The sequence below is a fragment of the Ptychodera flava genome, chromosome 14 (genome assembly GCF_041260155.1).
Source record: "Ptychodera flava strain L36383 chromosome 14, AS_Pfla_20210202, whole genome shotgun sequence".
Taxonomy (NCBI): Eukaryota; Metazoa; Hemichordata; class Enteropneusta; family Ptychoderidae; genus Ptychodera; species Ptychodera flava.
The window spans coordinates 38,152,147-38,165,031 of record NC_091941.1 but is presented as its reverse complement, the minus strand read 5'-3'; the positions used below and the strand labels follow the sequence as shown (position 1 = coordinate 38,165,031).

The 12,885-nt window shown below is 34.6% G+C and overlaps 1 protein-coding gene across 1 annotated transcript; it reads right to left on the bottom strand.

The window, feature by feature from the left end:
- Positions 1-236: 236 nt before the first annotated feature.
- On the bottom strand, positions 237-12,623 carry LOC139150388 (uncharacterized). Its single transcript, XM_070722728.1, has 15 exons — positions 12,116-12,623; positions 11,403-11,549; positions 10,915-11,043; positions 10,323-10,471; positions 8,547-8,715; positions 7,942-8,073; positions 7,322-7,495; positions 6,662-6,849; positions 5,661-6,076; positions 4,484-4,515; positions 3,501-3,615; positions 2,539-2,703; positions 2,273-2,385; positions 1,686-1,784; positions 237-1,133 (listed from the first exon to the last, which is right to left on the bottom strand). Exons 1-15 carry the CDS (start codon positions 12,374-12,376, stop codon positions 987-989), a joined length of 2,436 nt encoding a protein of 811 aa, XP_070578829.1. The 5' UTR covers positions 12,377-12,623; the 3' UTR covers positions 237-986.
- Positions 12,624-12,885: the final 262 nt, after the last annotated feature.

Here is a 12,885-nt window from a genome sequence, read left to right as displayed (position 1 = left end):
TGTAACAAATACTCTCCAGGTCCCAAGTACCTTGCAATATACCTTCACATATTTCAGCGCCTCCTCCTGCCAAACCCCTAAACACAACTGGTGACATTTTTGATAACTATGTGCTGGCATGTAACAGGGCAGATAAAAATGACAAGCTCCGTCCATCCCCGCAGTTATTTGCTTTCCATTCGTAAAATGTTGCAGGTATCATTGCAGCTTCAATAAAAACACTGAGACAAGTACTGTAAATTGATTCACACAATAAATACTAAATTTAATTAGTCACAATTGTAGCAACATTTTAAGTTGAAAGAACAAATGTGCAAAAATGCTGACTTTGAATAAAAATTAACATTTCACAGAACACAGATTTTCAGAAAGAGGCATCCATTTTGTTAAAAAGATTCATCTCTTTGTTGATAGGATATATAATATTGATATGTTGAAGTTAAAAATCTTTTAAGGCTTATTGAACTTTGGCGGACAAGCACAGCAAATGAAGGTTTCTCCTGAACACCACATGATCTTTATTAATATTACTGGCTACAACATTTAATTTTCAAAGCATTTCCAGAGACAGCAGCACAGGTAAAAATTCTATTATATACATATTTGTGAAACCAGACTTAATGCCTGAAAATAACAGTACAGTAACAGTCCCTTCATGCTGGAGACACTGTGATGCAGTGACAGTAATTGCAGGCAATGAAGGAATTGCAATATTCACTCTCAATATATTTGGGTCATTCTGTCACCTTTGAAATTCAATGACCAATAAAGTTTACTTTTTCAAATACTATACACTTCTTGCATTGCAACACAATTTAACAGAATCTTCAGATTCACTGCCTGTATGTGTAACTTGGAGCAAAATCTGCAGAATTTGGACATGCTCCACATCACAAATTTACATTTGCAATAGAAAGTTACCTTTGCATATTAGCTTAAGCACACCTGGTTAAGCACCAACTCTTCTTTGAGTTGCACTCTCACTTTCAAAGAGCATTAAGGCATGTGTAACGAGGATTCACACTGATTAATGATTGGAATTCTGCTTCTGTCAGTGATCTTTTGCAGATATCTGAATTCAATGGCCGTGGTTTATTCAGTCTCTTCCTTTTACCCTTTGAGATCTCATATAACTTGTGGAATCAAAAGAGAAAGAAAAAAATACTTGAGTGACATGTTTAGTTTTGCAGTCTTACATTTGACAAATGGTAGATGGTTTTCTGTCATAGTCTTTAATACTGTTGGTAAAGTGATCAGCGTTAATGGTAAGCCACACTGCATTGACAAAAATGCTGAAATCAGGTGAGAATTTTGAAGTCTATGAATGCAAAACTATGCAGAGAAAATTGTATCATTTTTGGAGTGACTGTATTTCCCGCAATATGACACACTAGCTTGCAATAACCACAGTTACATAATTCACTTGATATTGTGAAGTGTTTATGTTTTCTTGGTATATTGTGATCTTGAACACAAAATTACTCTAATTATAATTCAGTTATGGACTGTTGTTAAACATTAAACAAGCATCAGAGATGAACAGAATGTACTCATTGGTAAACAAAGGTGTTACTCTGACTGGTTGACATAGGTGGTCCTAGCTAAAATATCACTAACAAAGTTAGATAAAGTGGATGGTTGAAGGACGAGGAAGCAGAAACAACAGTATACATTACTTAGCTTACCTGTTGGTTGTTCTTTTCATTTAATTCAAATTTATACGGTTTGCCTTTTTCACCACTTCTGCTAATAACGCCACACAGACTGAAAGTCTGGCCAGAATTCTATCAGTACAAAAGAAAAGGAAAGAGAAAAAAAGATAATGATTTCTGAGAAGCAAGACAATAGTAAATGCTTAAATATTTAAAATTTTCTCTACCTTCTTAATTGGAGATGTGTGTTGGCCGTAAAGATGGCTTAATGGAAGCTTTAACTTCAAATGTAATAACTTTGAAAGTTATAATACGGACTAGAATAGAAAATAAGTCTCACATATGCCCTCCTTCCTTTTTTTGCACACGTGAGCATATGTCGCAGCGATGTCTGTTTGTCTGCTTGTCTGTCTGTTGGTCCGACATCTCAAAAACGGCGGATCAGATCAGAATCAAATCTGGTTCTCCTCTGGAATAGTGCCCTCATAGGATAACTATTCCCGTCATACATTATTTCATGTGAAGACACAGTACTTCACAGAAATATGTCCGTGGGCCTCTTTTTTATAGTAATTGGGTTGAACCACAGGACCATGGTTGAACATATGATATAGATGTACCTTTATTTGTTTGCAAGATCCTCTCAGATTGAGATATACTTTGTCAGCTTTGGATTTTTCATCAACTGTAATGCTCTTCTGTTTACCACTGTCTTTCCCTGCTGAACTCTTGACTACCACGTAAAGAGACAAAAAAGTGTTAAATTGAAGTTTTCAAAGTACTATATTCTGTTTTTAGTTACATGTTTATGTTTCTTTATCAAAATGAAACAATCAAAGTTAGACTCCATGCATATGAGAATAAGCTGTAGTTAAAGCTTTCTCACCTGGTGTACTTGATGTTGAACTTGACTTGGAGTCTGTGGAAGCCCTTCTTGATTTCTTTGGTGTCATTTGAGGTACTTCGTTGCTGGAATTTTCGATGCCTTTGGACTTTGTGTTTTTTCTTCTTTTGCTCTTGGAAGGTGATACCACCGGTGGTAACCTTTCAACTGAGAGAGTACAGTGAGTTGTTTTATGAGTGAAATCAAAGATGAGAGATTGCAATGACAGTGCTATACTGGCCCACAGTTGTTTGGCTTTCCTTGACAGCAGTTACTGACTGGGCTATCATGTTCAACCCATGATCTATGCAACAGCCAGCCACAGTATATTGCTTCAATATACTTTAAATTGATATTACTTTGATATTTGTATGCCATGAGACTTGGGGCAAATCTATGACAGTACATGAGGTACTATTTTGATATTTGTATGCCATTAGACTTGGGGTAAGTCTATGACAGTGAATGAGATAATGAAGATGAGCTGATTATGAAATATTGTCTTCCATTGTGCAACTTGATCTTGCAACATTTGAAATGACAAATGACACTGTCATCGACTGGTATCATTTTTGTTTGTCATCAATGTATTTGCCTGAGTGCAACAGCAATACTTGACAAGCAGCTGCAATATAGCACAAAATTGACAAATGTTGACAGGCGTGTCCTTTAAGCTAAATCAACAGACCATGGACTCAAAAGTTTTCTGTGATATATCAAAATGTTACATACTAGTATTACATACACTGCTACTGTGCTGATGCACAGAAGTTTATATTTTATTGATATATTCAGCTAAATTCTGACTATTTTAAAAAGACATGGCAAAGACGTCACACTATCATAATATCTATGGCAACAACAAAGAGTGATAACATGGTAAATCTGCTCGGTATTATATTCATTGTAAACTTTTATCTGCCTGATGATCTTTACAATCAAACTCACCACACTGTAGCTCTTACCTTCTTCATCAGAGAAACCTCCCAGGTTATTGGCCTTACTTTGGCCAAGCCTTGACTGACTTTTCTCTGTATCTTTGATGGCATGTCCATTCACATCTTCCAATCTTTTTGGTTTCTGATTAATGCAAATATCAGATGATTAAAAAATGTTTTGATTCAGTTTCCACCAAATATCCATGGTTGCAAAATGGTATTAACTATAACAGCATGTCATTACTAGGACCATAGTTGAAGGTCAACTTCAATGACAACAGAACTGGATGGTACAGTGACAAACTGAAAGCACAGAAGTGAGAATTGGAAAAATCATCATACTTATTTCATAATATATTGAAAATGAGAGTGACTAAAGCAAGGCTGCAAATTATATTGCACACTTTTTTGATAATTATTGTTGTTGTGTTCAAAACTCTTCAATTATTTTAACTGAAAAGCCAATTTTAATCCAATGATAACTTCATATTGTGCATCTTTAAAAAGCAATTTTGGTACACAGCCATATACAGAATTATGTTGATCTTGTGATAAACATGGCTGTTTCATATACACCTACTTTTGGCATCTGACACTCTGACAGGAACTTACAGAAAGAAATTCAGTGAGGTACATTTGCCTTGAATGTTTCAGTGTATCACTTAAACTGTGAATTGGATACAAAAAAAACCTAAAATAACATTAGCAAACAACAGTACTTTCTCAAGTTTGTACTCTTTCTCTATTCAACCTTGAAGGAAATCTATAACTCTACCATACCTATTACAAACATTATCATTGGTTGTTGTAGTGTTGAATTTTTATGAAACTTCCAATACCTTACTGGAATTTTATCATTTTACACTCACAAATTTCTCTGATGTCATAAATTTTTGATGTGTTTTTGTATATAATGCTCTGAATGTAATTTAAAACCTTTATCAGGACAAAAAAAGTGATGACAAAATTGACAGGGAAATTGAATTCAGGAATACATGTGATGGATTTACCTTTGACACACAGCTTCTAAAAATGGCAACAGCTGTAAAAATGAATTAAATTCAGTTATTCAACAGAGAGAAATTACATCATTATTTTTATACCATTATTTTTATACAGTATTAGTGAAATTTTGTAATGATGAGTTTGGGGAATAATTAAAGTCAGTTAATGTTTATGGAAGCTTTTGATAAATTTTCTATGAGATTGTAAACTAGGGTGAGGTTCTAAGAGGACAAAAAATATCCATTGACTAAAATGCCCACATAGCTTTGTAAATCTGTGTATTAATATCGACATTGTGACATCACTAAATTTGAAGTATTTGTTCCTTGATCATTTTCATTGTTGATAAATAATACTGCCTTCAGGTTAATGGTTCAAAACTAAACAAAACATATCGATGAAGGGTAGGTCATACACTATGGAGAATGCTATAAACGATGCTGCAATAGAGAACTGTATGTCAATTCATACTTGACATAACAACATACATGTCAGCAGTCAAGACTGCACTATAAGACAACAGTTGCTAAAACTGAAGTCTGGTACATAAAACTAGTTCTTGAACATAGTGGTTTACGTATCCACCAAAATTTACTATGTTATAAAAATACTTTTTATACTGATGTGTACTGATACTGTCATTTTTGAGAGACACTGTAATCAACCATGGTACTTTCTGGTAACATTACAGGTTGCAAACAATCTCAAAATAAATTGCTCTCTGGCACATCCCAAGCCAGATAAAAATTAGAATTACTGGATGATCCACTTTTAGAATTGCTTGGGCAAGAGTCAGATTTCAAATCGGATTTGGGGTTTTGATGGATATTATTTCATGTTATATATATATATTCTTATTATGTAATGTATACTGCATGTTGTTATTTTTGATTTGTAGGTTTTTAACAATTCTGAAACAAACACACAGTATTACTAAATGCTTATAACACGTCTTGTAGGGTACATATCACACTAACTCTGCGAAACTTGTAAATTGTTTCACCATGAAAAATTGGTATAGCAGGTTACAATATGATTTTAAAAGAATGTTAGAAATATTGCAGAACTACAGATTATTGTTGAGATATTGTTCTAATCTTAAAGAGGTCTATGAAGTTCTGTGCATAGAAAGTCTAGCATTTCTTACTAATGCAATATTGTATTAAAGAAAAGATTGCTCACCTATAAGTAGTAGAAGAAATATTAGTGTTGCTAAGATACCATAGACATGAGTAAGACTAGAGGATTCATGCATTGATTCCGCCACCATTATAAAGTATTGCACAAGGTAATGCAAGTTCTGAGTTACATTCTCAGCTACCTGTTCTGAACTAGTCTCATCATATTTTTGTTCACTGTCGTCAGCAATATCGGCTTTTCCAGTTTCTTCCTTTGTACAGTTGTCTGCTGTACACTCAAAGTCATCTCTAATTGTAACCAATTGTGTTTTTTCACTTTTTGCATTATCACTTTGACTATCTATACCATCAACGATATGTCCATTCTCTGTTGATAAAGAAGACTCATCTTCATCGTCATGGCTTTCTGCATCATCATTGTGTAGTACAATGTCCGGCTCTGTCATCTTTAGGTATGGGCTGTGTACAAAACACGAATATATTCATTCATACTAGTCCTGCGTGAAATTCAAGGAGGAAGTACAATATTTATTTGAGTTCAGAGTGTGACTGATTGAATTCAATTCCTGTAATATTGAGGCAAGGTGAATCAACTTCTTTCTAAATTTTTTTGTTTTAACCTTCTAAAATTTGTAAGAATACGGTACATGTGAAATAATCACTGTTAACAAAAAAAATAAGTGGTTGCCTTTGCGTGGCCTGCTGTGTTAGGCACATTCACAGATAAATTGTGTAAACAAATTTCTCTTCCCAACCCCGTCTGTCTGTCTGTCTGTCTGTCTGAATGAATGAATGAATGAATGAATGAATGAATGAATGATGTCAATGAAGAGTTCACCATACCAGCAGGCATGTATCATGAGGAAGAGGACAAATGTTAGTACAGTTGGTCAAATGCTATAGGAGCTTTGCCATACTCATGATCAACATTATAGCAATACCATGGCAAAAGTGGCTACGTAACACTAATTACACAAGATTGAGATTCAAATCAGTAAGTAGGTGAAAGGTATAAATCAGTAGTAGTCTTTTGAACAGACATACTTGATTCCATCTGTGTTTACTTCTGTCTTTATAATGATTTCTATTAAGTAGCTGTAGTTGTATGGATATTCATAGACAAGAAAGTGGTCTTCTGAGGATGGACTTTCATCATCACTGAAGTTTGTCTCCATCAAATCTCCATAGAAACCAGCAAAATATCTCCCTTTCTTGCCCTGTGCCATTTTATTCTGTAACAGAGAACATGAATCAATCAACTTCAGAATTTAGATTTTTAAACTGGAGGATTGATTCAGTATCTCACTTGAATACAGGTGTTTACATCTCTTGATTTTGACTGATTACATGTAAAGAGTTCTGTCAAAATTATCAAGTGTGCTGTAGATGGATCAAATTACACCATACATGCCATTTTCATAGGATCATATGGGGAAAATCAACTTGGAGAAAAGTTTTAGAAATAGAGATGACAATGACACAAAGTAATTCATGCTATCATAGCTAGGATATTCATTCATTGAAGGGATGTCTAAAAAAGTGATTTTGGTGATGAAAACCCAGCAGTTTTGTTCACAGAGCATGTTGGTATTGGTAAAGTACATAGGCAGGTTACATTTTTAATACGCTTCTCATATGTTATAGTGCAGTTGGCACTGATATTCTGCAGTAAATAATCTTGACATTTATCAGCTATGGACTTACAGTATCTTGAAACCATGCATTGTATGGTTGATTTTCTAGGCATGTCATCAATGGTTGATGACAAGGATCATCTTGGTTGACAAATGCTTGATATGATACGCCCATCTTGTCACATTGGCTGCCATCAACTGTGATGTCTGATTTGTTTACCACTAAATATTCAAATGCACCATGCTGTAAACAATAATAAAGCTGCTGCCCAATAGCTAGTAACATGTAAAACATTAAGTAGTTGTAATCTCTTCCACTTCTTTCCTTCCCAGTATTCTTTATTTTCCTTTCTTGGGTTACACTGCACAATTAGTACACTGACATTCAGTGGAAAGTATACTCAATTACTGATGAACTTGCAGATCAAACTATCTTCAACAAATTCCATTTGATATGACAAGTCATCCGTTTAATACCTATCAACAGCATCAATATAATTATTCATTTTGGAAATATCAACATTTGTATTGATTGTAATTTTTTAAGTTGATTTCTCACATTTACAAATATTAATGCACAATGAGGATTTTCAAAAATATTCACGTTTGTAAAGAGGAATGAACATTCTAGAAATTGACATGACAGCCTGACTGTATACAATAGCACAATAATGTAAATATCAGACTTACCTTAGTTTGAGGGTCATCAGATTGTACATTGGACAGGGACTTCACGTCTGCAGTCAAAATTACCTTGTCTTGAAAGTTGATTGGAAATGACAGGTTCATACTGCTGTTATTGTCTGAGTAAATTACAGAGACCTACGGATTGAAAACAGAATAATATGGTTAGGGTCCCCCGGTTTGGGTTACTGCAATGTCAAATCATTGCTCTGTAAAAAGTAAAATTTTACTCATTTCCAAACTCAATATGACAACATTTTGCAAAAAATACAGCTTATTCTTCTTCTGATATTTTCATGGAGGAAGTTATCTATGTTGTTATATTTTCAAATTTGATGGGGTCAGTTGACATCTGTGTATACCCATAGCAGAGTCAGTGCTTTAAAGATGCTCTCTGGCAGACATCAGATATTATGTTGACATTATTACAGGTACATCTACAGCTAGGGATTCCATAAGTTAAAATGGCCAACCACAAAACATTCTTTTATCACCAGAACTAAGTAACATTAAAATAAACTTTTCAACATTGTCTGTAGATATACTACTGTACACATGAATAAAGCAAATACACAAAACCTTATAGCAATTTCTTTACACAAGTTTCATACCTTGTCATTTTCTGTGCCATGTATTGGTTTTCTGGTACCAATATCAAGATCATTTACCATGAAATCTGCAATCTCAACAAGCCCTGCAGAACTTTTATTATCTCCAACATTGATATTCAACTTGACTGAATGCTCCACTGTAGGTTGTTCAATTTCATGGACTTTATACCTGAAAAATAAAATACAAATCAACAGTAACCAGCTTTCTCACTTGAACTCACTCGTTTTGTTTCCTATTGTAGTCTGAGACCTATCACCATATCAGAAAATGGGAGTATATAGGTTGACCTAATGATACCAGTTGCTGTGTATGTTATGAACACCAATTCATTGCTAAAATTTAAAAGAAACTATTTGATGTGAACTCATGGCCAGAGAAAATCAAAATCTTAAAGACGACATTGGCCATGGAAGTGGTTCACTCCAGGAAGCCTTACCAAAATACAGGCTAGTATGTCAAGCAGCGGTTTGTACTGGAACAAAGGCTGATAATTTGAGAGTTGTGTTAACATTTTACTGTCCTCTTCTATGACTTTAGTAATACAACTTTGGTGCAATGAGTGGGGATCTCTCATACACAGTCTTACTCCCAAAACACAGGTGTATTTTCAGTTCAGTTCAACTCTGACCTTCAAAGAGATGGCCTTGACATCTTCAGAAGAAATATTTCATAAGGATTTTCACAATATTGCAATGAATGGAGGCTTTGACATCACCATGTGTATTTTTACAAAGCAGCACCATGATTACTTGATTTCAGAAAGTATGAATATGTAGTTAACATTGGACATGAGTGTGCTGGTGTGATGTGAGACTTACTAATGACTTCAAATTGTTAAAGGATAAAATTAACAAAAATTAACGTCGTTGGGCATTATTAATGTCAATTTGCTGTTAGTTTGAAATCAGTACTTCTTTTTAACATTTCTTATGTTGTTGGGTTACCTCTTCTAGTTGTTACAAGGTACCAGTACACAGGTACATAAAATATGTGAAGCACAGGATCCGGCTGTTGAGCAAATCTATACTGATAGCTGTACATTATTCTAGTTACATTGTAATGTATCTGTTTGTTGTGTCAACACAGCAACTTTTTGGTGCAGTTGCCAAAATGAATTTTGTCATAGCAATTTGGTATCTGCATTATTTCATGACATATTGCTTTATTCTGGTTAACTCACAGGAAATTATCCAGTTTACTTCAAGAGAATTCAATGGATATATAAAATAAGCAAAATATCATAAATTTATTCTGCCAAAGACAAAAAATACATAGACAAAAATACTTGTGGTAAGATTTAGTGAATAATTGTGTGTTTTATATAAAGCTGAGCAGTGGCTTGATATATAAATTTGCATATGTTTAATCAGACTTGAGTGTGTGTGGGTGTTTTAGTTTTCAAGTTATCTTGGTATTTGTGTAAACCAATCTTGTTTAAATGGTCAAATTTGCTGACCTTTATGCATTCAGATTTTCTCGTTTATATTTGATTCTTGTGATATGTGTCAACATTAATGGCAACCGTTCCAAGGAACAAAACAGCTTTTAAAAAGGGTTACTTTATGAGTTAAAAAAAGGGAGACTGAACTTGATCATGATAATACACATAAAATACTTTTGTGATATACAATCACTGAAGGTAAAAAGGATAAACTTTGACTTCGTTTACTTTTTTATTTTGGGGAAACACTAAAGCTCACACAATTGTTAATTGTTTTGCTGACTAACATTTCAGGTGACATCTTTGATTTATTATGATGAAAGAATTAACCTACCAGAGACTGTCCAGCACCAGACAATGTGTACTTGCGTGGTAAGCACTGTGATCTGTGATGTAGTCAGGAGTTACTGAGCTAGAACAATCTTGGCCTCCTCTGGTCTGGTATTTTGATTTTCTGGTATCATCACAGTAACAACAAAATCCCTGCAAAGGTTTAAACACCTATAGTCTACAGAAATTCACATATACAAGCAAATTGTTCACAAGTTTCATCGAAAATAATCATGGCTTAAACATTTTCTGAATAAAGTTGGGATAAATGAGCATTTTAAAGACATCATACATTGTATGTAAAGTCACACACTCAATATAATTTCTAAATACACATGACCTTGAAATGAAAAACTTAAAATATTTTTTAAATCACACACTTATAATAAGTACACATGAGTGTGCTACTAATACTGATGACAATCAGTATAAAGGTTTCCTTTAACTTTTCATCCGGAAGATTTCTTCTATGCTGTCTACCAATATACCAAAAAGCTGACACCATTAGATAGAACATAAAACAGCTAAACCAGTATATGCAAGCAGAGTTGGAACGCCATTGCTCATGTGTAAATTATGAAAAAATGACATCAAACCTTTGTGAATTGTTGAGATTTTTGATGTTTAGATGCTTTTAAATCACAAAGCACATCTGGATTACATCCAATGTAATTTTCATCATTGTCTTTACTCAGGATATCTTCATAAGCATAATTATTTACTGTCTGTAAAAGAATATATGATAAACATTTCACCAAAAATGGGTAAAAATATAAAATTTGACTTTTTTAATGTAATTTTCTTGCCTTGTTACCTTTCTTACTCTTAGCAATGAATCTTTTCAACCGGGCACATTGGCCCCTGACCTAAATATGAGATGTCAAAGCAAACTCAAATCATGATAAAAAATTAAAAGTTACCTACAATATACATTGTATTATTTGATAGTGATTTTGTCACAGTAAATGTGCTTTTTCTGTACATGAAACTTCAGAATTTAAATTTACCAAAAATAGTGAGTTGCAAATGTCTATGCATTGTTTAACATAAATCTTAAATTGAACTTTTTTATTCTTGAACTAACCTTGTTTGTATATTTCAATGGATATTTTACAAGTGGTAAAGAGATGTCTGTAACTTTAATTTCTATTGGTCTTCTCAATGGCATGTACTTGTCTAATGACCTATCATTGACTTCATTGATAACAATAATATCCCTGGCTTTAGCATCCTGTAAAAGAAATTATGTATGTAAAAAGGTAGTCTTCATGGGCATTTCGAAGGCAAATGATGTATTAAACCATTTCAACTTTGGCAGACTCCTATTTGATAACATAAATCATATCTTCCTGTGAGGGTTTGTTTCAGGGTGACTGCCAAATCGTAAAGAGATGAATAAATTTTCCCTACACCATCCCATTGCACAAAATATACTATTCTACCACCTGTCAAGCAGGATGAGAGAAAACCTTTTTTATTGTCTTTCCTCTGAATTTAACATAGCAGGATCATAAACTTGAACAACGGGAAAATTACGCACAGGATTACAGTGTAATCATGAGTGTAATAAACTGAGAACTGAGAAAAGTGCTTTCGCAATCTCACGATCAACTGTTCAAACAACGATTTGAACCGTGACTGAAACCCGGAGGTTGCAAATACAAATCTGGATCCCAGCACTGTGAAGTCTGGTTACGGTTTCGCCATTTGAGTATGATTGGAGCGCCAGCTTACACACGATTACTCGACTTCTCGGGGGAACTTCGGGAAACATGTATTGAATATATGTTTTAATACCTGAGACATCAACTCCGATATACTGACATTGATTGTGAGCGTTGTGTTCAATGTAACGACAATAACACTGTGCGAAGAGTTCTTCGTCATCATTTGTGCTGTCGCCTGAGTTGCACTGCTTCCACTGTGATTTGGTAAAATTCTTGTTTGGTGAAACTGCATGCACTTTACTGTCCAAGAAAATATAAGGATGGCTAGAAAAATCTGTCTCACTGAATACATTGGCATCAAAAGTCGATCCCCACGTTCGTGGAATACCATCACCACAATTTTCCGAAACCTGATTCACTGCTGCGCGCTTCGACTGATAAAAGTTGTCTTTCCTTGTTGAAGTCGGAAAGGCCTGCATTTACAGATCACTTGGATTCAAACAAGGACAAAGAGAATTCCCATGGTAAATATCACCTGCGAAGGATACGCTCCGTCATGCATGATCAAGGTGACTGAAGATCAAGAGGGGAGATCAGCGGGTGATTGCTGTGTGTACGAACGTAGACATGCCTTGTGACCTTTGTTAGGGTCACGTGACGTAATTGACACAGCGGTCGGGGAAGCCCTCACATGTCAGGGGCAGCCAATGAAGCCTGAAGATGTTCGTGAAAACGTCTTCGTCGCAAGTGGTTCGGTGACGGGAGGGCATATATGTTATTCCATCACTGGGATCCCAGTCTCCGGCGTTTTCTTGTCGTCCATTTATTTGTTTGTTTGTTTGTTTGTTTGTTTACGAATAGATGTATACATAGCGTATACAACACAGCACTAACAGTCTA

Bases quoted from the DNA above. Each gene is read 5' to 3' on its own strand.
- LOC139150388 (XM_070722728.1), bottom strand. From the start codon at position 12,376: ATGGTATTCCACGAACGTGGGGATCGACTTTTGATGCCAATGTATTCA. The intron at 11,044-11,402 runs GTTAGTTCAAGA...ATTCTTTTACAG, and splicing joins CATTGAAATATACAAACAAG to ACAGTAAATAATTATGCTTA. The intron at 3,616-4,483 runs GTAAATCCATCA...TGCATTAATCAG, and splicing joins TTAGAAGCTGTGTGTCAAAG to AAACCAAAAAGATTGGAAGA.